Genomic DNA, 24,394 nt, shown 5'->3' with positions numbered 1-24,394 from the left:
ACCCTGAGCAACTCACTCTGCAGCTGCAAGCCCTGAGGGGCTCTGATAAGACACCCGGGCCGGGTGCAGCATGTGCTTTGGAAAGAACATACTTACAAGATGGGTTGCGATAGCTCCAAAGGTTTATTTGTCTGCTGCGGTTTATCAGGTGACGTGTGTGGCTTTCTGCAACCTGCCTACACCTGCTAGTGCAAAGAATGAATAAAGCAGGTCTGCCCCCTCCTCACCAGGGGGCTTTGAGGATTTCTCAGCTCCTCATGGCAGGAAGATGCTTTCATTTGTCCCACTGCGGAGTCCCAGCCCCAGCAGCGCTGCCCCTCGCTGTGGGGAAGGCTCCAGGCTGCAGGTGCAGCTTTCCCCCATCTCCCCAAGCCTCCGGGCTGGGGGATGCTCCCATTGGGAGCAACCTTCCTGACCCAGGGGCTCCTGTTTAAATAGTAAAGGCCTGAACCATTTCAGTTTGAAGCGTGGGGAGCAAGTGCCCACGTGTCATTGCCCGGGCAGCACCAAGGTGAGGTGCTGGCAAACGTGGCCTGAGCTGAGGTGACCACAAAGCCAGAGCTCCTGCTGCTGCTCCTGGAGCCTGGGCCAGGGCCAGGGAGGTGGCAGGTTGAGGGTCCATCCCTGGGGCCAGCACAGCTCAGCAGTGAGCAAAGCTGTCCTCGGAGGTGTCGCGGAGGTCCAGGCCTGCCACGGCTGGGGGGTGAAGGCAGGTGAGGTTGTTATAGGTGTAAACAGGGACATGGGCGTCATCCCCTTCGGCCACAGACTGCATGAAGCGTGGGACCACCACAGGGTGCTGCAAGGAGAAGTCCCGCAAGCCCTTCAAGGAGCAGTTGCAGTGCCAGTTGTTGCCCCCCAGCCACAGCTGCTCCAGGGTAAAAGGGCTGCACAGGAAGCCCACTGAGAAGGTCTCCAGTGAGTTATTCCTCAAGCTGAGGTACCGCAGGTTGGCCAGGGGGGAGATGATGGAGTTGTCTAGTGTCTCCAGCTGGTTATGGGAGAGGTCGAGCCAGAAGAGTCTCTGGAGCGGGGCGAAGGTGTCCTGGGAGATCTCCAGGAGCTGGTTGGAGGAGAGGAAGAGGTACTCCAGGTTGCTCAGACCCACAAAGAGCTGGGGTGAGAGGCTGCTCAGCCTGTTGTGCTTGAGGTCGAGCTCCAGGAGCTCGTGCAGCTCACTGAAGCTTTGGTCCTCGATGACGGCAATGGCGTTGTGCTGCAGGAAGAGGCGCCGCAGGCTGGTGAGGCTGGAGAAGGTGTGCACCCGGATCCTGCCCAGGCAGCTGTGCTCCAGGTGGAGGCTGTGCAGCTTGGTCACCCCCTTGAACACGTAGTCAGGGAGCACCTTAATGCAGTTGGCAGACAAGTGCATCACTGCCACGTTGTACAGCCCCAAGAATGCCCCAGCCCTGATGTCCTGCAGCTGGTTGTTGTTGAGGCTGAGGACCTCCAGCTGGCCCAACCCATCAAAGGTCCTTTCTGCCAGGCTCCGGATCCTGTTGTGCCCCAGCTGCAGCTCCTCCAGGAACTGGAGGTCTTTGAAGGTCCTGGGCCTCAGGCTGGTGATGGAGTTGGTGGACAAGCGTAGGACATGCAGGCTGAGGAGGCCCAGGAACGTGTCCTCAAACAGCGAGACGAGCCGGTTGTGGGACAGGTCCAGCCACCGCAGGGACTTCATGCCCATGAAGGCACGGGGCGCGATGGCATTGATCTGGTTGTGGTTCAGGTACAGCTTCTGTAGCTTCTGCAGCTTGACAAAGATGTTGATCTTGATGCCCTTGAGTGCATTCCCACTCAAGTCCAGTTCCTTCAGCTCGGTAAGGCTGCAGAAGAGCTGGTGCTGGAGGTAGGGGAGCTTGTTCCCAGCCAGGATCAGCTCCCTCAAGTTGGGCAAGTCATGGAAGACCTTGTCAGGCAGGACCACGAGTGAGTTCCAGCCCAGGTTCAGATACCAGAGGTTGGAGAGCCCAGCAAACAGCCCTTCCTCTACCTTGCTGAAGTGGTTGTTGTTGAGGCTGAGGGACACGAGGTTCTGGGTGTGCAGAAAGGTGTGGGGAGCCAAGTGCTTGAGGCGGTTGCGCTCGAGGTGGAGGTGGTAGAGGCCCCGCAGCCCATGGAAGGCGTGCTGCTCCACGGCAGCCAGCTGGCTGCTCTGCAGGTCCAGGAAGTCCAGGGACGAGAGGTTCCTGAAGGCAGCGGCCGGCAGCAGGGTGAGGTTGTTGCCGTCCAGCCACAGGGCCTTGGCGTTGGGGGGCACGTCCTCGGGCAGGCGCGTCAGGTTGCGGGTGCTGCAGAAGACGTTGAGCTCCTCGGTGTAGTCATCCAAGCTGCAGGCGCAAGGGCTGGGGCAGTGCGGGAGGTCTGCATCCCCCTGCTCCTTCGGGGTGTCCCCCCCGGGGGGCTGGGAGGCCGTGGCCAGCAGCAGGGCCAAGGGGAGCACGAGGGTGATGCCCGCTGCGGGATGCAGAGGAAAGGGGATGCATCAGTGCAACCCTGGGTGCTCACGGGGACCCCCATGGAACCCCCACCCTGGGTGCCTGTGCTGCCAGGGTCATGAGGGGGTCAGTCCCACCCCATTGCACATACTGAGCAGCTGCAAGAGGGGTGGGGAGCTGGATTCACCCTTGGGAGAGGGCGCTGGTTCACCCTCACTCCTGCTGCAGCTCAGATCCCTTGGGTGCATGGACCCCCACACACACATTCGTCTCTGTGTTGCAGAAGCAGCTTCTCCCTGTCAGGGGAACAGGTCCTCAGTCTCCTCTCCTCCTTCCTTCTGCTTGCCCACCATTAACTTGCTCTTCCTCAGAGCAGAGGGGTCTTGATGCTTCCTGGCCATCCCTGCAGCCCCCATGCAGCTCTGGGCTCTGCATGCACCCAGGCAGCACGGGGGCTCCCCAGATTTCTCATTAGCAGCAGAGGGGGGAGAAGAGTGAAGGGTGACTTGGGTGTGAAGCCCTGGCAGGGTTCTAGGGTCTCCCCCCCAAGCCCCCTGCCCGTGGCTGGGTGAGCAGGCGAGTTCCCTGCCTTACCTTTGCCTGCGCTCATGGTGCTGGGCAGGGCAGAGCTCCCTCTCGGCGCTCCGGCCCCTGGGACTGCGCAGGGATGGATGGAGCAACCACCTTGACGCCTGTCCAGCCGCCCGCCCGGCCGGGCTTAACCCCACTGCTGCTGGGACGGGCCATGGCCGGGGCTGGTGTCACTGGGATGGGCTCCTTGCTCCTCCTCACTGGTCTGTAACTGGTTCTTTGGCTCAGAGCCCCTCATGGGACTGGGAGGTGGAAGGAAATGCTCAGGAGGACGGGCTGTGGTGGGGCTGTGAGCAGGGAGGGATGGATAGGGCATGACCTCATGCTCCTGAGGATCCCGAACAGCAACACTGACCCTGCTCAGCTGCGGGTGCCCAGGGTGAGCCCTGGCAGCAACTTCTCGTGCTGCATCGGGACCTTAAATACACACCATGGGGCTTGGAGCATCTGTATTGCAGAGGGGAGTAGAGGTGTGGGGTTAATCTCATCAGTAGATGGGCTGAAACACCTGAAGTGTTACAATGATGCAGATGGGAAACGGGTTGGGAAAGGGGAAGAGCTCTTCTCCATGTGGCATTAGAAATATTGGGGCTGAGCCTGCAGCCCCCTCCTGCGGGTGGATCTTGTCCCGTGTGGGGGGATGGTGACGGGGGCTCTATGCACCGCTTGGCTTGGTGCTTTCGTGCCAAAGGGGAAGCAGAGAGCAGAGCCGGGTCCCCCCAGCAAGGTGATGGCTGTGAAGGTCCCTCGGCTCCTCCACCCCTGCATGTGTGGGGGTGATGGTGGGTGATGCTCCGGGGCTGGCAGATCGCACTCCCTGCCTGGCAGCTCATCAAACCAGCCCAGGGAGGCTGGTGACCTCGCTCTGTGTCCCAGGTCGTTTCCCCACCCGGGTCCAACATGGTTTCTGCAGAATCTTTTACCAGTTTCCAGGAAAGAAAACAAAAAAGAACTAGATGAAAAGCCACTTCTGCCCCAGTGAGAGGAGCCCTGCTGCTGTGAGGGATAACCCTTCCCCATGTCCTGGTAGCACCATTCCTCCTTGAAAATGCACCAGGATGGGGCTAGCACGGCTCACATCCACGTCTCCAGGACTGAGTGTCTCCCACAGGAGCTGCTCTTCCCAGCCCTGGTTCCTGCTGTGCCGGTGGTGAGATGGAGATGGAGCAGGGATGCTTTCCACCACCAGCCCCATGCCATGGGCACCCCCACCGTGCTCGTACCTCACCCATTCCCGTGGGGCCTGGCACCACCTCCGCTCTGCAGGGCACATCTCAGCTCTTCCCCACAGAACTCAGGTGGTTTTAAGCAACCATCTCAGCAGCCAAGCAGCACCATGCCCATGGGAATAGGTGCTGGAGAGCGACAGCCAGGCTCCAGCCTTGCCACCCCATTTTCCCACAAGCACTGGTTTCTTCCTTTCTTTTTAGGCCCTGGGCTCTGCTCTCCCCCCTCTTCTATTTTAATCCTCTCTTCTGGGAAATTATAGATCAGAAGGGCAAAATGAGAGATGGAGATACATGCACCCACTAATAAGCGCTAAGCACATATTGACACAAGGTGTAATCAATCTGGAAGCTGAAAAGAGCTGAACCAGCATGGGCCAGCCAGCCAAAACCCACACAACCTCTTTGGGAAGTTTAAACTAGCCCTTCCTGCGGCTGGGAGTGGGTTCATCCCTGCCTCCAACAGCCCTCTCCAGGGAAAACACCAAAAGAGCTCAAAGGGAAAACAAAGAGGGTCAATAATAAACCCTTCCAAACGTGGCTGGGGTGCAGGGAGAAGCTAGACCTGTCTCCACCTTTAGACCTTTTTGAGGGCACCACCTCCAGACGTGTCCCACCGCTGCAGCAGGGGATGCTCTGACACCCCAGCTGGTCCCTCCAGCATCACTGTGAGCCCATCCTGCACACTAGGACCTTGTGCCTGTGTAGCAACACCACAGCCACCATGGGGACCTCAGTGTGGGATCCCATCACGGGTGTGCTGGTGGCTCCAGGGTGGACCTCCCCAGCCGATCCCCCATGGTTTCAGCTCCGGCAGCTAATCTCCCTGTCCGGGACCAAAGTCTGAGCTGTCCCACCTGGTTGCCATGGAGAAGGCTGTAATGGTATTAGGAAAAGCAGCAAAATCATAAACAAAATAGCTTTTAAACCTAGTTAAAGTCTAAGGAGTCATTTACCCTCCTGGGCTTGCAAGTCCCTCCCCAGGAGCTCCCTCCACATCCCATCATGTGTGTAGATGCCACTGGCTGTCCCCAGCTCCCTCTTGTGTCCTCAGCCACCCCAGAGGGGTGGGTGCTGGTGGCCCTGCCAGGTCTGCTGTGGGACACCTGGAGCTTCCTAGTCCATCCGACATAGGGTGTGTGTCCCTGGGCCAGCTCTGGATACCAGCAGGGACAGCACTGACCTGGCTCGAGCCCTGTGGGGAGCAGGGATGTGACACAGGTGGTGGTGCCACTGGGGATAATTTGGCCAAATATTGTCCCGGTCCAGAGGAGAACATCTTGTGTTGCCAGGGCAACTGGTGCTGCTCCTCATCCAGAGCCCTGACGCTACTGCCCAAGAGAGCCAGGATGAGTGACAACAGCATCCCAGAGCTTGTGCTGCTCTCCTGAGGACACCTGCAGGGACCAAGCTCCCTCCTGGAGAAGATCCAGTTGGACATGGGCTCTGCCTGGTTTCCTGGTCCCACACTCAAAAGATCCCATGTCGCTGGAGATGGGGACCTGGTAGTGGTGGTGAAAGGTTTTGGCAGCTACTGGCAGAGGTCCCTGTTGGCATCTCCGGGTGGAGATGTGCCATGACTACCACAGCTCCTGTGGGGAGCTGGGCAAGGTGGCTGATGTGCTGCTGGCTCTGGGAGACAGTAATTATCACCGTGGTAATTACCATCACCATTACCACAGCGGCCCGCGTGTCCACGTGAAACTGCATCACCAGCTCCTGCCTGGCTGGGCCGGTTGGACTGGGGAAGGTGAGGACAGCCCAGAGCTGTGACTCAGGGTGGCCACACGTGGGAAATGTCCCAAACCCTGAGGTCTGGGGGAAAAGAGCAGTCACTGGGGGCAAGGTTTGGAGGCACATGGGGACAGCGAACGGCAGGAAAGCCTGTCCCAGAGGTGGCTGTCACGCAGAATGAAGCTGGATATGGGGGCAAACAGAGGGATGGGAAGCAGCTGCCTTGCCTAACTCCTCTCCATGACAGTGCCAGTGTGCTTGGGGGTAGGAAGGGTAATAGGGGGCCAACAAGAAAGCCAGAGAGAGGCTTTGGACAAGGGCCTGTAGGGACAGGACAAGGGGGAATGGCTTTAACCTGACAGAGGGCAGATTGAGATGAGCTCTTAGGCAGAAGTTCTTCCCTGTGAGGGTGCTGAGGCACTGGCACAGGTTGCCCAGAGAAGCTGTGGCTGCCCCATCCCTGGCAGTGTTCAAGGCCAGGTTGGACGGGGCTTGGAGCAACCTGGTCTAGTGGAAGGTGTCCCTGCCTGTGGCAGGGGGTTGGAGCTGGATGAGCTTTAAGGTCCCTTCCAACCCAAACCGATCTGGGATTCTGTGATTTTCCATATCCCATATAAACTCTCCAGACCTTCCTGCTGGTGGGCTCCCCCAAGCCCCACAGAGGCTGCTCCAAGGCTGATTGCAATGGTGGGAGCAGCCCCGTGGTGGGAGCCTGCGGGGAAGCACCTGGAGGTGCCAGGGTGTGATAAATGGGACATGAGCCGTCAGTGGGTACTTGGAGCCTGGCAAACCCCTCACCTCCTGGGCTGCATCCCAGGCAGCATGCCCAGCACGATGAGGGAGGTGGCTCTCCTCGCTGAGTCTCCTGAGACCCCATCTTGGAGCACAGGTCCAGCGCCGGGTCCCAGCATGAGGCAGAGCTGGACCTGTCAGAGCAGGTCCAGAGGGGACCACGGGAGCAGCCAGGGTCTGGAAGGCTTGTCCTGTGGAAAAAGACTTGACTTGGAAGGAGTGGGGTGGGTGAGCCTGGAAAAGACTTTCTGAAGCCCCTCAACATGTGAGAGGCTGGTAGGGATGATGGAGAGCGGCTTTTTACCTGTGGAGACGGGAGAAAGGTGTCAGCTTTCGGCTGGAAGAGTATGTATTTAGGTTGGATATAAGGCAGGAAAGCGCGGCTGGGGATTCCGGCTCCAGGCTGGGCTGGAGCCGCCAGCCCAGACCTCCCGCCGACAGGGGGCACTGCAGCTCCGCCGCCCTCACCCGGAACTGCCCGTTTCCCTGGAAACGGGATGCGGCGGGGCCTGTACCGGGGCGGGGGCAGCGGCAGCTCCCGGCAGCCCGGGCGGGATGGGAGCACAGCGGGGTTGTTCCGCAGCGCCACTGGCTGCCCAGGGGGTGTCTGCGGGTCCGGAGCGGGTGAAGACTCCCCTCGCTGGCGCTGGAAGCAAGTGGAGCGGCGGTGGGGATTTGGGGCTATAGTGACCCCCTAAAGCTTCGTTCTTCATTCGTTTTGCTGTTAGGGACATCCACTGGGACAGAATCTGCTTCGTATTTCCAAACCACGGGAAAAGTGGTCGCTGTCATTCCTTGTGCTGGGATGGCACATGCAACAAAAGCCTCCCAGGCTCTGCAGGAGCATAAGTAACACTCTATATGTGTATTTTAATTATATATATAATATTATTATATTGTTAATATGTGTCTTATCTTGGTGTCTGTGAGGTGAAACAGCGAAGGATTGAGTGCACCCTCAGCACATTGGCTGATGACATGGAGCTGTGTGCTGCAGTCAATGCGCTGGAGGGAAGGGATGGGATCCAGAGGGACCTGGACAGGCTGAAGAGGTGGGACCATGTGAACCTCATGAAGTGCAACAAGGCCAAGTGCAAGGTCCTGCACATGGAGAGTCCAGAAGAGGTCATGGAGATGCTGCGAGGGCTGGAGCAGCTCTGCTCTGGAGCCAGGCTGAGAGAGCTGGGCTTGTTCAGCCTGGAGAAGAGAAGGCTCCTTAAGGGGAGACCTTAGAGCAGCTTCCAGTTCCTAAAGGGGCTACAAGAAACCTGGAGAGGGGCTTTGGACAAGGGCCTGTAGGGACAGGACAAGGGGGAATGGCTTTAACCTGACAGAGGGGAGATTGAGATGAGCTCTTAGGCAGAAGTTCTTCCCTGTGAGGGTGCTGAGGCACTGGCACAGGTTGCCCAGAGAAGCTGTGGCTGCCCCATCCCTGGCAGTGTTCAAGGCCAGGTTGGACGGGGCTTGGAGCAACCTGGTCTAGTGGAAGGTGTCCCTGCCCGTGGCAGGGGGTTGGAACTGGATGAGCTTTAAATTCCGTTTCAGCCCAAACCAATCTGGGATTCTATGAAACAGGCACTGCTGCAGCTCAGGGCTCACCCAGCTTTGCTGGCACGATGAGGTGGGCTGTTTGCTCTCTTGAATTGGATCTCTGCAGTGCTTGGGGCTGTCTGTGGCAGTGGCATGAGCCACCCTGTGCCCCATTCTGGGCAGTGCGTGCTGGGAGCTCCTGTCTGTGGGGCGCCCGTGTGGGCCTGGGGGCTGGAGGAACCAGCGTGCACCCTGGAAGTGGAGCTGCAGCTCAGCTCCTTCACGTGCTGTAGCACCCGTAGGAGACCTGTGAGCCCCTCGGCACTGTGGGCGGTGTGTGAATTTGGCTTTCTGCTCAGTAGTGGGTGTGAAGAGAATGTGAGCTCCCATCAGCACTTTCATTACCTTAATACAATCATTTCAGGTCTGCTAAGTTCTTCTGCAGAAATATAACAAAACTACGTATTTCATTAGCTTTTCCTTCAGCTGAGCCCCAAAAGAACTCAGCCCCTGGGTCTCACTTGCATGGTCCATGCAATCCATGTCAAGAGGCTACAGGATCTCCAACAGGCTGTACCAGGCAGTGCTGGTGAGGAGCTGGTAACCCCTGCTCAGCATGGAGCTTCTCTCCCTCTTCCCTCCTCTTAGCTTTGACAGGTACTAAGGAGTTCTTCAGAATCAAAAGTTTTCCTTCTGTGACAGATTCTTACCTAAACTCACCCGTCCTCCAGAAATAGCAGCAATAATGAGCCTGAAGTGAGGAGATGAAGAACTGGCAATTCTCAAACACCCTGACACTCTTTGGATAGCTCACTGGCACAGTAGATACGAGGATGGCAGAGATCGAGAGAGTATTGCTTGGAAACAAGTTGATGATAGATGCTACTGGGTGGTTGGATGAATGGTCTAATTAATGAGTTAATCAGATCTTGGATTCTCTAAAGATGCCTGCAACAGAGATGAAGGCCATTCCTACAGCCGGGTTTTAGGAATGGTCCTTAATACAGAGTGGTACCTCCTAGCTAGCAATATTGCTTCACTGAAGGTATCTGCTAAGCTTCCTGTTTCAGTCTCTGTCGTGTGATGTCTTATGAATACAGAAGCCTCTTGACAAGCATCATTTCTTTGCCTCTAACAAAGGCACACACACACACCTCCTGGGGTGACTGTAATAACTGGTTCCACCTTAAACCCCAGGTGGATGCCGCACCCTCTGGTAACCAAAGTTGATAGCAACGTTGCTTGTGCTGGACCTCAAGGGGAAATTTGGTGCCATAGAGATCCTTAGATCCTGCCTTTGCTCTTCAGTTGCTGCCGTGCAAGTTGACATTGGCCTCCAAGCACATGGATTTTGGAATTGTTGCAGAGAAGGAGAACGTAAGTACTCCAACAGAACACATGCAGCATCTTGCTAATGAAAATCTAAGTATGAAGGGCTGCAGCCTCTTACTAGCTCATGGAACCAGCACTCTGCAAATGAAATCTGAATTGCGGGAGGAAAATGGCAGCTGAAAATCCCATCTGCAGTCTGTTCAGGCTTCAAAAAGCTGGATGTGCTGTGCTCTTCCAGCAGCGCTGCGGTGGGAGCAGAGGGCTCTGCTGGCTGATGCCAGCTGTGGGAGCTGTTGTGTGTCTCTAGGTGCAGCTGCAGGATAGGGATGAGAGGCTGGGATGGCTCGGAGACCTGCCCGAGAGGATGAGGAAGCTAGCTGGCTCCAAACCAGATCTGTCAGCCAGAATGGGCTTCAGTGAAGAGGAAAAACTGAAGGTAAAACAAATCCCTGGGGAGTTGGAAAGAACTGAGCCATGAAGCCACATGAGACCAGTAGATCTGTGGTGGAAAACCTGGTGGGAAATGCCTCTTTCTAGGGGTAGCATGTGTTGTGCTCAGGTTCCTTGTTGGAACAGTGTGTTGGCCTCAGGATCCATGGCTTTATAGTATACTTTTTCTCTCCTAGATTTCCAAAGGCCTCGTTGATCTCCAGATTGAGACAAACAAAATGAAGGAGCAGTACGAGACGGAGAACTTTGAACTGAAGAACATGGTATCCCAAAGTTTGAAGTAGCTGGTTTCAGCTCTGCCAACACCTTTACCCAGAACTGCAGTTTGTTGCACATCCATCTTTATTTTGCTTGGCATATTCTCCTAGCTTTAGCTAAAGCAAGGGATTCCTCCTCAGTGTCCAGAAACTCACATGAAACTCATCTCTCTTTAAGTCATAGCATGTCCAGAACCATTCTGGCCAAATAAGTACCCTGTGACTGCTGCTAATCTCTGCCACAGCCTAATTCTGCTGCCTCCATCTGCAGATCCTGGCCCTGGAGACCCGTGTGCTGGAGCTGGAGCTCTGCAGTGAGAAGGTCAGTGGGGAGCGAGATGCCTTGCGGGAGGGCCTGCATGCCCTGGAGACCAGCCGGAAGGAGCTGGCGGATGAGTACATCATTCTGAAGAGCAATTACCTAGCCCTAGGCAAAGAGCTGGACCAGGAGGTGAGACACTGTTCGCTCTGGTGCCCTCCAGTTCACACGATCTACACACAGCTTGGCTTTGGGTTGTGTATCACAGCTTGGGTCCAGCATGGTTTGCCAGCTGTAAGCCAGCAGAGCTTGGGCATGGGTTCATTTTCAGGCTCATGGAAGGTGATCATCTTCTCATAGGGCTTGCAGAACCCGCTCTGCTCAGCAGGGACAGTGCTGAGCCCACATTGACCTTGTGCTTATGCAGGCACCTCGCTGTCAGAGTCCTCCTCTCTTCACTCCATCCCAGGGCCCGTAACCAGCAGTACTGAGGGGGTCACTGTGGGGCTGGTCTGGGTGCACGCTGCAGGTCCCTCCTGACTGCCAGCACGCTTTGTTTCCCTTTCCTTCTGCATGGCTTGAGCAGGGTGCACGTGAACTGCTTGTAGTCACTCTCATTTCAGACTGCCGCGGGAAGGGCCCTGGAGGTTTTTGGGGTCAGCAAGTTTAGAAAAACACTGAATTTAAGCAAGTTTTCTGATTGCTCCTTAAAATATAGTAAATTTTCTGATGACTGTTAGTTTAGCAATTATTAATGAAGTTATTTGGACTCAGATTTGTGCAATTCTTTGGCAAGAATAGCTGCTCCTCTCTCCCCTCCCTCTCCCCCTCCTGCTCTCTCCTTCTTTTTGAATTGGATTGAATGACTGACACCCTCCTGCCTCCCTCCCCCAGCAGATAGTTAAGCTGCTTCAGCCAAATGACCTGGTTTCCCATGCTGGCCTTGTGCAGAGCTGTGATGGGAAGATGTGGGGCTGGGCCCAGACATGCTGGTTTTGGCAGTGTCTGGTCTGGTTTTATAGGGAGCTTTGCTCGGGGGAGCTCTAAGGATATGAGATCATCATCAACCCGTTGCAAATAAGCGAGTTAGTGACTCGTGAAGCTATCACTTGTCTCCCATAAGCTGAGAAATGGAGATGTCTTAGGAGGAGGCAAGCTCAGCTCTTGCAGGGGTGTGAACCTGCCCCCTAGTCCTGCCAGAGCACGAGGCAGCACGCGTGCAGCTGACTGCCAGCAAGGCAGCACGCTGCTGGGACACGGTACTGCCAGGCTCACCAGGGAACAGCTCAGCCTTCAGCAGTCTCAGCTGCTTCTTGTCCCCAAGGGGGTGCAATGTGTTTGTCAAAAATGGGATTTTGAGGTGGCTGATGTCTCTCAGTGATGGGTTTAGCAGGTTAGCAATAACAACACATGGGCTTCACTTGGATCCTGGAATGTTTAAGAGAGTGAAAGCACCTGGGTTCAGTCATCCTGGAGAGGTGGTGGACCAGAGTCCAGAAGCCAAAGGTGAATCTTTGATTGTAATTGGTAGGCCGAGGGTTTCCCCCCAGTTTCTTGGCTCTGACTACCAACTATCCCTGCCTGAAGCAAAAGAGGCTTCAACTTGGCAGGCTGGGACTTGTCATGGCATGGGCCTCTTGCTCATTATTTTCCCAGTGTGGACTTTCCCAAAGGAAATGGGAAAAGGAGCCTGTGGTTCTGCCCCCTCCCCTTCCCCAGCGCTCTTCGGGCGAGACAATGAACCTTTTACACATTCCCAATTACAAGTGCTACTTGTGACCTTGCCAATATGTTGTCATGGCTGCTTGGTGCAGCAGCAGCTCGGCGAACTCATTCATGATCCCTTGTACAGGAGCAGTGAGAGCCTCTGGATTGTCCTCAGTGCTCATTGTATGGCTCGATTCACACATCGTCCTGGGGGAAGGAGCAGAGAGCTGGCCTTGCCGGTCCCTGGGGAAGTGCTTTCCAGAAGATGCCAGCCAGGCACTTTGTGCCTGTTTTCTAACTCATTGTAAATTCTTCCTTTTCAAGCCTTTGACCTTTCCTTGACTCTCCGTTTCCTCCTTCTCCTTTGTTCCATAGCCTCACGCCGTCTGCGGTGGTACAAAGTGAGGCTGTGGAGGGAACCCAACTGGCTGCAAACTGGTTCCACACCGGGGTTTTCCCTGGAGCCAGGCCAGGCTTGGGAGCACAGAGAAGGAAGCAATGCCCATTCCAAACCTGGGACTGCATCTTTTTTTCTCCAGGCTGGTATTTCTGTGCCTGTGTGACCCCCTCTGATCGAATTGTCAGGGCAGGCAGCTGCAGCTGGATCATTTTAGGTTGGAGAACAAGCAGCCTGTCTCTGCATAGCTGTCAGTTTTCACAGCTGTATATCTCACCTCTTTGTCAGCCTCCTTTCTCCTCTCTCCCCCTCAGCCCACCCTGTGCTATCTTTTGATAAGCTATTCTCTCCACGGATGACTCAGATGACCTCTGCCTCCCATCCTCCCGATTCACTGCCATGGTAACAATTACTCAAGCTTGTCCCCAGTCATAAACCCCATCAAAGCTTTGTTATCTACATAGAAACCCTCCCGTGAGACATGAATTCCCCCAGTGTTCCTTCCAGATCACCTGTAACAGAGCCTTTCTCATTCAGATCCTCTTTATCTTTTGGAAATGTGTCACTTCACACCAGCAGCACTTTGAATCTCGCTGCCTACATGGTGCTGTGGGCCGGTTGCTGCTAGGGGGATGCATTCAAACAAACCTGGAATTAGCTGGGTGGCAGCAGCCTGGATGGATGGATGGATGGATGGATGTGGATGGATGGATGGATGGATGGATGGATGGATGGATGGATGGATGGAGATTTGGCCCTTCTCTTACACATGGAGTCCAGCACTGTTCAAAGCTGTTGTGTGGAGAAAGATGTGGCTGAAGCACTGGGGAGCTATGTGGAGGGTGCAGGGGTAGAGTGAGGAAGGAAGATGGAGGTCAGGATGGAGAGGGGGTGGCAGAGCTGGGCTGGGCTGGGCTGGCACTGTGCTGTGGATTTCAATGCCAGGATGAGATGGGCAGAAGGAGAAAAGTTCCATGTGAATAATCCTGATGCCTGGCAATGGATGCTGGGGAGCAAGTTTTCATCAGGGACTTTAGCAATAGGACAAGAGGGAATGGGTTTAAACTGAAATGGGGGAAGTTCAGGTTGGGTATAAGGCAGAAGTTCTTCCCTGTTTGAGGGTGCTGAGGCACTGGCACAGGTTGCCCAGAGAAGCTGTGGCTGCCCCATCCCTGGCAGTGTTCTGATCTAGTGGAAGGTGTCTCTGCCCGTGGCAGGGGGTTGGAACTGGATGATCTGAAGGTCCTTTTCAACCCAAACCATTCCATGATTCTATTAATCTATGATGGCACCCCGCATTTCTATGAGGATTAGAAAATCATGGGTATCTTTGGACATATAAGAGACAACTAAGAATAAAGCTTGCTTTCAGGAGGGGATACGAGTGCCTGCCTTGTGCACACACCAAAAGCAGCAGGTATGTGCTGAACAGACTCTGTGCAGAGCTGGAGAGGCAGCATTTCAGAAGCTCTTCTCTTCTTGTTTGACCTGGCAGGTCATGAAGAATGAAGAGCTCAGCCGAGAGCTGCTAAACCTGGCCAATGCCAACTGCTCCCCTGCCGTGGCTGGTGAATCCTTTGCTGAGCTGGGAAGAGTGAGGGCAATGATGCATCACCTCTCTGCTCAGAAAGTGAAAGTAAGGACAGACTTCTCTGCCCTGCCATCAGCTCCTTGGAGAACAAGGGTCTAACAGGCACCTTCTTTGGTCTCTTACTAAAACCAGCCAGAAGATGTTCCAGCCTCTGAACATGAGCAACAAAAACTGGAAAGAAAAGTGAGTGTGTGTGGGTCTGGTGCCAGATCCTTGGGGAAGAAGAGGGGGAATTTATTCCAACTGTGGCTGGCACCTCCTGGTGCTAACTTGAATTTTGTTCAATGATGCCTTGATTGATTATAAATTATTATTTTTTAAGCAGTGCAGTTGAAAAATGAGACTAGAATAATCTTGTGCAGGCAGAAGCTGAGAGAGGGCAGTTGTGGTTCCTTCAGTGCCCCTGGCTAAACAGAGGCAGAGGTTTAGAAGCCAACAAGTGCAGAGGACACCTACTTCTTTTCTTCTTGCCAATACTTGGGAAAGATGGGTATGATAAAGCACCCAAAGCTGAGAGCACAGCAATGCTCCCTGCCTCCTTCCCATCTGCAGCCCATGCAAAACCAGCTTGTGCTCTGCCACCAGCTCCTGCTGGGAATCTGACTCTCGGTGTGAGAATTTCCTCTGAGAGAGAAACATGTGTGCCCTGTCTCCAGATCACACACAGCCTCTGGTGTCCTACAGAGCTGGTCACTCCCAGTGAAACCTGTCCTTTCTCCAGTACATCACTGCTCAGCTGGAGGCTCTCCTCACTTCTTCCCCCTTCATGAATCCCTTTCTTAGCTCAGCCCTCTGTTTCATCTTCCTCTTTGTTTGTCCCTCAGTTGCTTGGAAACCAGGATCACATAAAAGTGGAGCTTGAAAAATTGAAGAAAACCTATGATTTGCAGCAACAGAAGATGGAAGAGAGAGTGTGAGTGTTTGAGGGCACATCCTTCTGTTTGGCTGGGCATTTATGGAGCTTGTTGCAGCTGAATTTGATTCTTGGGAACAGGAGAGGAGACAGCCTGCCTTTGGTGGGGTTCTGGGTGGGAAATGGTGATTTACTCTTGGGAGAAGTGAGGCCTGGAAGCAAAACCTGACGTTTACAATGCTCTTTAGAGGGTTAACTGCCTGCTTAGAAGTGGGTTGTGTTTAAGTACTCAACTGTCCTATGCAACTTTGAAAATCCACCTTCTGTGATGCACACACATGTGTGACAGCCCTCATCCCAGCCTCAGCCCTTGCCCCAGTGGCTGTTCTTCCATTGACAGGCTGGGATGAGGTTGGTGTCCCAGCAAAGGCTGCCCCAGCAGGGACACTACAGAACTAGACTCTGACTGAGGAGGATAGTCACCTTTGGCTGTGAGGGCTCTGTGGCCGCTGGTTGGCACACATCTGGGGGCTGGCATCTGCTGCAGAGAGATTTCTGTCATCCTATAGTGACTTCCTGCTCAAAACTGGCTCAATTGGACCAACAGAGAACTTTGGGCGCTTAAAATAAACACGGCTTCTTCCTGTGTGTCCAGGATGGCAATGGGGAAGGAGCTGCAGGAGGCAAAGTGCATGACTGGAGACACCCAGCGCAAGCTGGCGGAGCAGTCAGCGGTAAGGGCAGGATTCCCTCCAGCCCCTGGCACCCCAGCTCCAGGGCTGCCTCTGCTCATCAGATCCTCCTGGGCAACATGATCTTCCCCTGGAGCTAGCAGGGGGTGGATGTCTTGTATTGAGGTATTCCAACACATTTCCTTCTCCAGGGAGTTTGTCATATCAAGGTGCTTCTCCCTGCACTGCTTCATAGAATCATAGTATCATGGAATGGTTTGGATTGAAGGGACCTTAAAGCTCATCCAGTTCCAACCCCCTGCCATGGGCAGGGACACCTTCCACTAGACCAGGTTGCTCCAAGCCCCGTCCAACCTGGCCTTGAACACTGCCAGGGATGGGGCAGCCACAGCTTCTCTGGGCAACCTGTGCCAGCGCCTCAGCACCCTCACAGGGAAGAACTGCCTAAGAGCTCATCTCAATCTCCCCTCTGTCAGGTTAAAGCCATTCCCCCTCATCCTGTCCCTACAGGCCCTTGTCCAAAGCCCCTCTCCAGGTTTCTTGTAGCCCCTTTAGGCACTGGAGCTGCTCTAAGGTCTCCCCTTAAGGAGCCTTCTCTTCTCCAGGCTGAACAAGCCCAGCTCTCTCAGCCTGGCTCCAGAGCAGAGCTGCTCCAGCCCTTGCAGCATCTCCATGGCCTCCTCTGTACTCTCTCCAACAGCTCCACGTCCCTCTTGTGCTGTTGCCCCAGAGCTGCATCAGGACTGCAAGGGGGGTCTCCGCAGAGCGCAGCAGAGGGGGAGGATCCCCTCTCTCGACCTGCTGCTCATGCTTGTTTCCTTCTGCAGGGATGCAGTGCTGGTGGAAGGTGCTGTTTGCCACAGGTGGTGGGAGGAATTTTTTTCATTGCTGTTTAGTAAGAGTTGGTGTAATCACAAGGCAGAGGGGGATTGTAAATGACAGCAGGTAGCAGGGGAATAGAGATGATGAACATTTCCAGTGGGATCCTATGAAAATCCAGGTCCTTCCCAGCTCTAATGCAGCTGGATATTTGTCAATGAAGTCACCCATCTCTAATGGGGCTTTTTAGTGCCTCTTGTGTGGCCAGAGGATGAGGGCAGGAGTGAGCATGTTTGCTGTGCCTAGGTGCTGCTCAGCTCCCAGAGCCAGCTCCAGGAGGTGGAGGCGGAGAACTCTCAGCTGCAGCTCCATTTGAAGGAGCTGAATGAGGAATATCGCTCCCGGCTGGTGCAGTACATCAAGGACGTGGCGGTGGGTACCCCCAGCCCCAGGGGCTCTCCTTGCAGGGGAAGCCTTTCTGTGCTGGCTGCCCTCTTTTTGCAGGCTGTTTCCCCTCCTTGCTGGCTGTGGGGCTTGAGGAGCCAATGCTTGCAGCTGGAAGGAGGCTCTGTGCCCCTGTCTTGGCCTGAGGGAGGAGATTCCAGCCCCTGTCTATCCATCCCCCTAGTTAGCTGTAAGCAGGTTTTGGCAAGAGCTTCTGTGCTGGGAGAAGGCTGATACCAAAGATCAGAGTGTGGTGATGGATCAGGACACTCAGCAAAGGAATCTTTACTGTTAAGAATAGTTTAATTCCCAACAGGGCAATGTTGAACCATGTCCTAGCTAGCAGAGAGAGTGGGAAAAGAGAATGGACTAGAAATGGTAACTCCCAACACCAACTTGTGTTTCCCTAGGCAGGGGTACAGTACAGTACAGTACAAATGTACATCTGGTACAGCACAGATGCCTTCTCTGTCTTGAAGGGCCATGATGGAAATTAATTAGTCTTTCCTGCTCTTTGAGAATGGAAGATATGCCTTATCCTCTGTGCTGTGAGCATATAAATGCCTGGAGCTTCTCTGTGGGAAATGGGTTACATGCCTTAGGGAATGACTCCATCACCTAGATGTCTTTCTCTGTATGTTCAAAGGACTTCATGGACAGCAAATCCAGCAACGTCATGGGGCCTAGCAAAGCCCCAGCTGCTCATGCTCCCATGAAACGCTTTGTGGACAGCATGCTGAAGGACATCAGGGCTTCCTACAGGGCTCGGGAGGAGCAGCTAGCCAGAGCGGCACGTGGCTACAAGAAACGCATGAAGGACTTGGTCAAGAAGCATGAGAACCTGCTCATTGCTTACAGGTAGGGCTAAGCCCCAGGGTCTGGGTTTCCTCTGTCTCTTCTGCTTGTTGCAAAGGCCCAAGTAGAAGTTCTCTGGAGCACCCAGACCTGTGGTGGGGACGGAGGCAAACAGGGTTCCGAGGTGGAGCAGAGGATCTGGAATACATGTTGATCTCCCTGCTCTTGACAAGCCAGGAGCGAGGTGTTTCCAGATGCACCTCAGGGTGCTCTGGACACCTTGGAGCTGCTTTGCACATGTTTCTCCTGTGTCAAATTTAGGGTGAGAAAGTGATTCCACATTGGATGGTGTGGAAAGGCAGAGGTACCACAAATAACTCCTGCCTCCCAGCCTGCTCCTGCAGTGCTCTCAGCTCTGCTCCACAGCTCTCAGCAGCTTGGGCTGTGGGAAGCAGCAGAAATTCTTGTGGCATAAAAGCCACAAATAGCTCTAGGACAAGCTTCCCTCAGAAACACTCCCAGGAATATTATGTATACTGCTCTGCTCTCCAGCCTATCCTTTGCAAGGGAACTGGCTCTTGGTGGCCAGAAGCCAGCAGCTCCCAAGCAAATGGTACCTCCATCAGCAGCAGAAACACTCGGTGCTGTGACCTAACCAAAGATACCAGGCACTAACCCCTCTGGTATGTTCCAGGCTCCAGCGAGAGCAGATCCGGTCCTTAGGCAGCACCGCTGCAGACTGTGGCCCTGCCGAGCTCCACTTTTCCATCACAGACCCAGAGCTGCTGACAAACACCACGTGGGAGCTAAACCGGCTGCGGGAGGATAAAGCAAAACTGGAAATGCAGCTACATGAGCTGCAGAAGGTGCTGGCTGCGTTGCTGGCTTTCTGCAGGGCGGGGGGGGGGGGAAGAGTCTCACAAGCCAGATTCACCCCCTTCCTTAGGCATTCTCTGAGGGTTTGCTGTGCCTGCAGCACAGGCAGGGGTAGTGCTTGCTCTCTTTCTCATTCTGGGAGAAGATGGAATGTCCAAGCAGTCTCCTCATTACTTCAACCCTGCTGTGTGGGGGTGAGTTATAGCTACTGGCTGGGCAACCCCATAGTTTGGGGTTGCTGAACTCTGGGAGGGCTGAGGAGTAGCTGATGTTATGGGAGAGCTGCCAGGCCAGCAGACTCACTCCCTGCTAAAAGAAGAGGTGAGGAAGGGAGGGTAGGATGGGGCTTTCTATTCTTGAATGCCTCTGCTAACTGATCAGGAAACCCCAGTCAGAAACCCAACCAGTCACCTCCATGTCCTCCCACTGGGTCTGCCTGGGCAGAGACATGTCTCTCGAATTGCACAAAATATATTTATTTAACAGTTCAGAGCATGTGAGACCTAAACCTTAAGAATCCACCACACATCGTTGCCTGTCAGGGCACTGCTGGCTGTTGGAGTGTGAGGATATGATGTGTCACTTCAAAGTGGTGGGGTCTGTGGAGAGACTGCAATGGTTTAAAGCTTATGGGAATACTCTTCTTCCTTTGCCTTCAGAAAAGCCTGAAAGAAACCTCAGCCTTTCCACTGGCTCCTGAGCAGTAAGTGCTGTTTGTTTCTTGGGATATTTCTAATTCAGACTTCTCCTTGCTGTGTGGATTGAGAAGTGTTTTCTGCTTTACTTGGAGATGGTAATAAATAGGGAGAAAGTGAGCTGATAGGGGCTCATCTGAGAAGAAAAGCCAGCTGTCACCTCAGTGCAGTGTTCCCTGAGGTGAAATGAGCTGGTTATTTCGGCCTTGGTCCAAGAAAGCTTTTAAGCTCATGTTTGATTTCATCATGTTTTTAGTCCCACTGATCTCTTTAGAAGCTGAAGTTAAACATACGCCCCAGCGCTTTGGTGGAACACAACCTGGGGAAGGCAAGTGAAACACCACCAGTTTGGGATGGTCTTGTTTCTTCTCCTTTCCAATGCAGAAGCTAGGCTGGATCAGTGACCCTGATACTGCCCTGGCTTCATGACGTGCCCTTTATTTGCTCCTTTTTGATGGGTTTCATCCCCCTGCCCTGTTATTCAGTTGAAACTCTATCAACTGTATCTGTGTACAGGTGGAACAAAATGGTGAAGAAATGTGAGCTGGGATTCTTCAGTCTTTTAAAAGTTTGGTACCCTAGAAAACATGTCAGGTATTTCACTGACTGGGTGCCAGCACTGATCAGTGCCTGAGCTGGAGTCTCTCAGAGAGGAACTTCAGCCTTACCCGGGCTCTGCCATGTTTTCCACATTGAAAAGTAGTTGTAGTCCTTATAGCATCATAGAATCCCAGACTGGTTTGGGTTGGAAGGGACCTTAAAGCTCATCCAGTCCCAACCCCCTGCCACAGGCAGGGACACCTTCCACTAGACCAGGTTGCTCCAAGCCCCGTCCAACCTGGCCTTGAACACTGCCAGGGATGGGGCAGCCGCAGCTTCTCTGGGCAACCTGTGCACCCTCATAGGGAAGAGCTTCTGCCTAAGAGCTCATCTCAGTCCCCCCTCTGCCAGGTTAAAGCCATTCCCCCTTGTCCTGTCCCTACAGGCCTTTGTCCAAAGCCCCTCTCCAGGTTTCTTGTAGCCCTTTTAGGCACCGGAAGCTGCTTCGAGATCTCCCCAGAGCCTTCTCTTCTCCAAGCTGAACATATAGATATGAATGCACCCATCCTTGAATACGTGCATTAATTTTGTCAGACTCATCACAGGAATAAGACACAGAAAGTCCAGAACCTTAATTTTAATGATATATCTAGCTCTTGAGGTGCCGCTTTTTAGCTGCCATGAGACTTGATCACCTGATATATTTGTTTTCTGTGTGCTGATGGGTTTATCCATGCTGTTACCTTGTTTCTCTAGCTGCTGTTACTGCAGCACTTCAGCTATAATTCCTGCTACTTCTCATCTCTAGCAATTAGCTGCGTGGCTTCACTGTTTATTGCTCCCTTTGCTTCTGCTACCATGGAATCTCGGCCATGATTTCCTGTCTGCCTGGACTGGGAGGCTGCAGCCACCAGAGGGAACTCGGGCAGTCACAGCTCTGGAGCACAATGCATTCCTTCCTTCATACAACCCAAATTCCTCCAGCATCAGATGTGACCTGTATCCTGCTTATTCAGACAGGGACAGAAGAGGAAGAACTTTCCCACGCTGGGCTGCACAGACAGCTCAGCACCTATCATGCTCAGTGACCAGAACAAGGGGGTTTGTGCTCCGAAACGTGAAAAGTGGCAGCATTTGGCATTGATCACTCTCTGTTTCCATCAAATTCAGTGTCAGGATAAGGACTCTCTCTGCACAGAGTGCTCTGATGTATGAGTGTTGATGTGCTCTTGGAACAAACCCAGCCATCGCAGTGTGGCATCCCAGATTGGCAGAAGGGCTGTGACTCTTGTGCCCAGGCACAGGAGCAATGCTGCATGCCCTGAAGTTTGGGGCATCAGGAGAAAAAAGTGTTCAGAGCACTGGGGTTTATGGTTGGATGGGCATGAGTTGTGTCCAGCCCCTCAATAGAGCTGTGTAACCTATGGCTGGGCTGGATCTGAATGTCTGGACATGATCAAGTTCTGCTTTTCCCTTCTAGGCCACTGGATGAGGAGGGCTGGGCAGAGGTCAGGAAGCAGCTCCAGGAGTTCACACATACCACCCAGGTAAAAGCCCGGAACAGCCCATCCCAATAAAAGCTTGTCCCTAACTCACATGCAAAGGTGGGCTGCCCAGCCAGCTGCTGGGGCCAATACACTGCTCCTGCCTGGAGCAGGGCAGCTTTCCATAGAGCCTTGCTGTGGCTTTGGCCTCAGCCCAAGTGATGCTCTCAAGGCTATACTGTCCCTGCTACTAGAAGGAGAGCAAAATTTATGTCTGCTCATCGCTAGACCATATTGGTCCCTCCCGTGTTTCAGCACAAGCATTAAGGCATCTGTACAACAAACTGGGTCTGTGTTCAACCTGGTTCAAGTCTAGGCTGAATCTGAATCAGCTTCCCAGTGTGGTTCCTCCTGGGGACATGGATATTTGTGCCACACTTGGGAATGGGCTGGCTCAGCATGGGGAGGAAACTGAGGTGATGTGAGCAGGCTTGTCTGAGGTGGGGATTGCTGTCTGGCAATGATGGCAGCAGTGGGAAGAAGAGTTGGTGCTGGGGTCTCTGCCACACTTGGGAAAAGGGCTTTGGAAACCAAGCAGAGGCTTGTTTTCCTGTGGTAGACAAGGCTATAGATGTGCTCCCAGACCCCTTCCATGTTGCCCACAGCAGCCTAAGGAAGTGCTTCACCATTGTCTGGTCAGGTAAAGATGAACATCCAATCTGGGTGTATCTTTGTGGCCAAAAGAATGGAGATGCTGTGGCTGAGAGGCAGAGCACCACACACAGAGCAGGTCCTGCTCCTGCCTCTGCTGTGCACCTTGCGAGTGAGCTCAGACAAATACCTCAGGTCCTCTTGGTGACACAGGGACCATAAGGTTACCTTGGGTGAGGTGGTCATCTACTGCCCAGAGACACTGTGTAAAAACAACTGCGGTTCTGTGTGAAAGGGAAGGTTAAGTTCGTTGCAAAGGGTTCCCTTTGCAACAAACTACTGGTGTAGAGGTGTGAAAGCTGTCTGTGTGCCAAATCCAGCCACCACTGCACCAGTTGTGAAGCTTCTGGAGTAGGAAATCACGGTTGGCAGTGCTGTGGTGGCCCTGGCGCCCAAGCCTGTGCTCTGGTGAGGGAGGGGAGCCAGCCAATGATGCCTGCAGAAAGCTGCACTGTCATCACCAGGCTCCCTTCCCTGAGCACATCAGTTTGGGGTTGCTTCTGTAGCCTAATGATAAATGGTGTTGGAGCTGAGTGATGGGGAAGTGGTCACTCCCATCTCAGTTTTCTCTACGACTTTTGCCCCTCCAGAAGGATTTGGAGCAGGAGAGAAGCCAGCTGCTGACTCGGGCCATTGTGGCAGAAGAGCAGGTGACAGAGCTGCAGGAATACATAGACAAGCATCTTGAGAGGTGAGACGGTGGGATCCCCCTTCACACATTCTCTGCTTTGTGCTCCAAGTTTCTTTGTGCTCCAGGAACAATAGCCACTGCTTTCCCACAGCACTGCCAGCAGGGCTGATGTCCCACAGCACATCCAGCTGTGCTGCAGCTGCCAACAGCCCTCCTTCTGTAGGGCAGTGGGGCAGCATCTGGAATTACCTGTGTGCTCACTCATCCTGTGGAGGAATTTAAGAGAGGAATCTTAGCTGGAAGCTAAGAGTAGCAATCCCTCTCTTAGCTGAAATCTTCCAGCAGCCCCTAATGTACAGTCTTCTCTTTGTGGCTCATCATGCCCCAAAGCAGGGAGAGCAGCTGCTTGGGCAAGGAAGGGTGAGGAAAAGCAGAGCACATCTGTTGGAGCAATGGTCCAGCTGTGCCTGCTCTAACTCCACAGACTCAGTGCCTGCTGTGAACTCAGGTCAGACTCACAGGTCTGTTACCTGGCAACTACCTCTTCCCTGGGAAAAGGCTGGTTTTGTATCTGCCAGGACTCAGTTCCCAGCAGGCTCAGTGCCCGGGCTGGCTGCTCTGCATTAAGTGACACTGTGTCCTTAGCAAACACAAGGTGCAGCATCCCTTTAAACAAATCACTCAGGATAGTGAATTCACAGGCAACCATGGTGCTACTTCCCCATGGCAGGTACAAGCAGGAAATCCTCCAGCTGAGGAAGCCGCGTGCGCTCAGTGCTGGGGCAGCTGATACTCACTCACTGCGCAGCGCCAGGACTGTCAGGCATGAACCATAGCTCTCCACCACGACTCTTAGGAACAGAAAGAGCAGCATTCCAAAGGAAGGAGCTTTTTGCTTTGTGGACTGGCCAGGGTGTGTATCCTTCCCTTGCTAAGAGCTGGGAGGCACAGCGAGGGCAACCATGTGGGTGTTCTGGGTCTCAAATTCACAGCACTAACATGAGACAACTGTGCCTCGTCTGTCCTGACCCCTCAGCGGCAGGAATTCTGCTGCTCCCTGAGCACATCATGCCTGGGACACGGGGTCAGGTTCCCAGGCAGCTTTTTACTGAGGGGCTCCAGGTTCCTGTTCCTGTGATAACATTTCTCCTGGGTCAGACCTAGACTGGAGTCCAAGGGCTAACTCTGCTCCTGCCTTCACTCCCCTCTCAAAAAGATAAGGCCAGGGCTGGTTCGAGCCAGACTTTGGTCTAAGAGGCTAGAGAAAAGGGATGAGCTGCTCTTTTATGGTGAGAAATCCCTTTTTTCCTGTTTCATTATGTTCCATTTCCCTGGCGAACGGAATGTTATACACGGTGAGCAGGACCAAACTGATCCTTCAGCAGGAGGGGAGCTGGACAAACTCCCTCCTAAGCTGCCACCAAAGAGCCAGCAAAGCAAAGCCTGAGGCCAGGAGCAGCTCTGGCTCCAGGAGCACCCTGCAGCTCAAAGGCAAAGCAAAAGTCTCAAGGGAAGAACAAACCAAACGTTTATTTTGAAAACTGAACTACAAA

The 24,394-nt window shown here is 53.9% G+C and overlaps 2 protein-coding genes across 2 annotated transcripts; one reads left to right on the top strand and one right to left on the bottom strand.

Annotated features, from left to right (window-relative positions):
- Positions 1 to 640: 640 nt before the first annotated feature.
- Positions 641 to 3,045, bottom strand: IGFALS (insulin like growth factor binding protein acid labile subunit; the record flags this gene model as incomplete). Its single annotated transcript, XM_080618834.1, has 2 exons — positions 641 to 2,454; positions 3,030 to 3,045. 2 exons carry the CDS (start codon positions 3,043 to 3,045, stop codon positions 641 to 643), a joined length of 1,830 nt encoding a protein of 609 aa, XP_080474960.1.
- Positions 3,046 to 7,275: 4,230 nt separating this feature from the next.
- On the top strand, positions 7,276 to 23,677 carry CCDC78 (coiled-coil domain containing 78; the record flags this gene model as incomplete). The annotated part of the gene is made up of 17 exons (XM_080618154.1): positions 7,276 to 7,464; positions 8,492 to 8,686; positions 9,617 to 9,685; positions 9,948 to 10,076; positions 10,267 to 10,353; positions 10,619 to 10,798; positions 14,206 to 14,346; positions 14,434 to 14,484; positions 15,126 to 15,214; positions 15,810 to 15,888; positions 16,972 to 17,097; positions 17,756 to 17,967; positions 18,599 to 18,770; positions 19,440 to 19,483; positions 21,496 to 21,562; positions 22,801 to 22,901; positions 23,572 to 23,677. 17 exons carry the CDS (start codon positions 7,276 to 7,278, stop codon positions 23,675 to 23,677), a joined length of 2,037 nt encoding a protein of 678 aa, XP_080474280.1.
- Between the last annotated feature and the right edge of the window lie 717 nt (positions 23,678 to 24,394).

The sequence above is a fragment of the Psittacula echo genome (assembly GCF_963264785.1).
Source record: "Psittacula echo genome assembly, chromosome: 5".
NCBI classification, from domain to species: domain Eukaryota; kingdom Metazoa; phylum Chordata; class Aves; order Psittaciformes; family Psittacidae; genus Psittacula; species Psittacula echo.
Note: the sequence above shows the minus strand (reverse complement) of the source record. Positions and strands in the feature narration are given on the sequence as shown.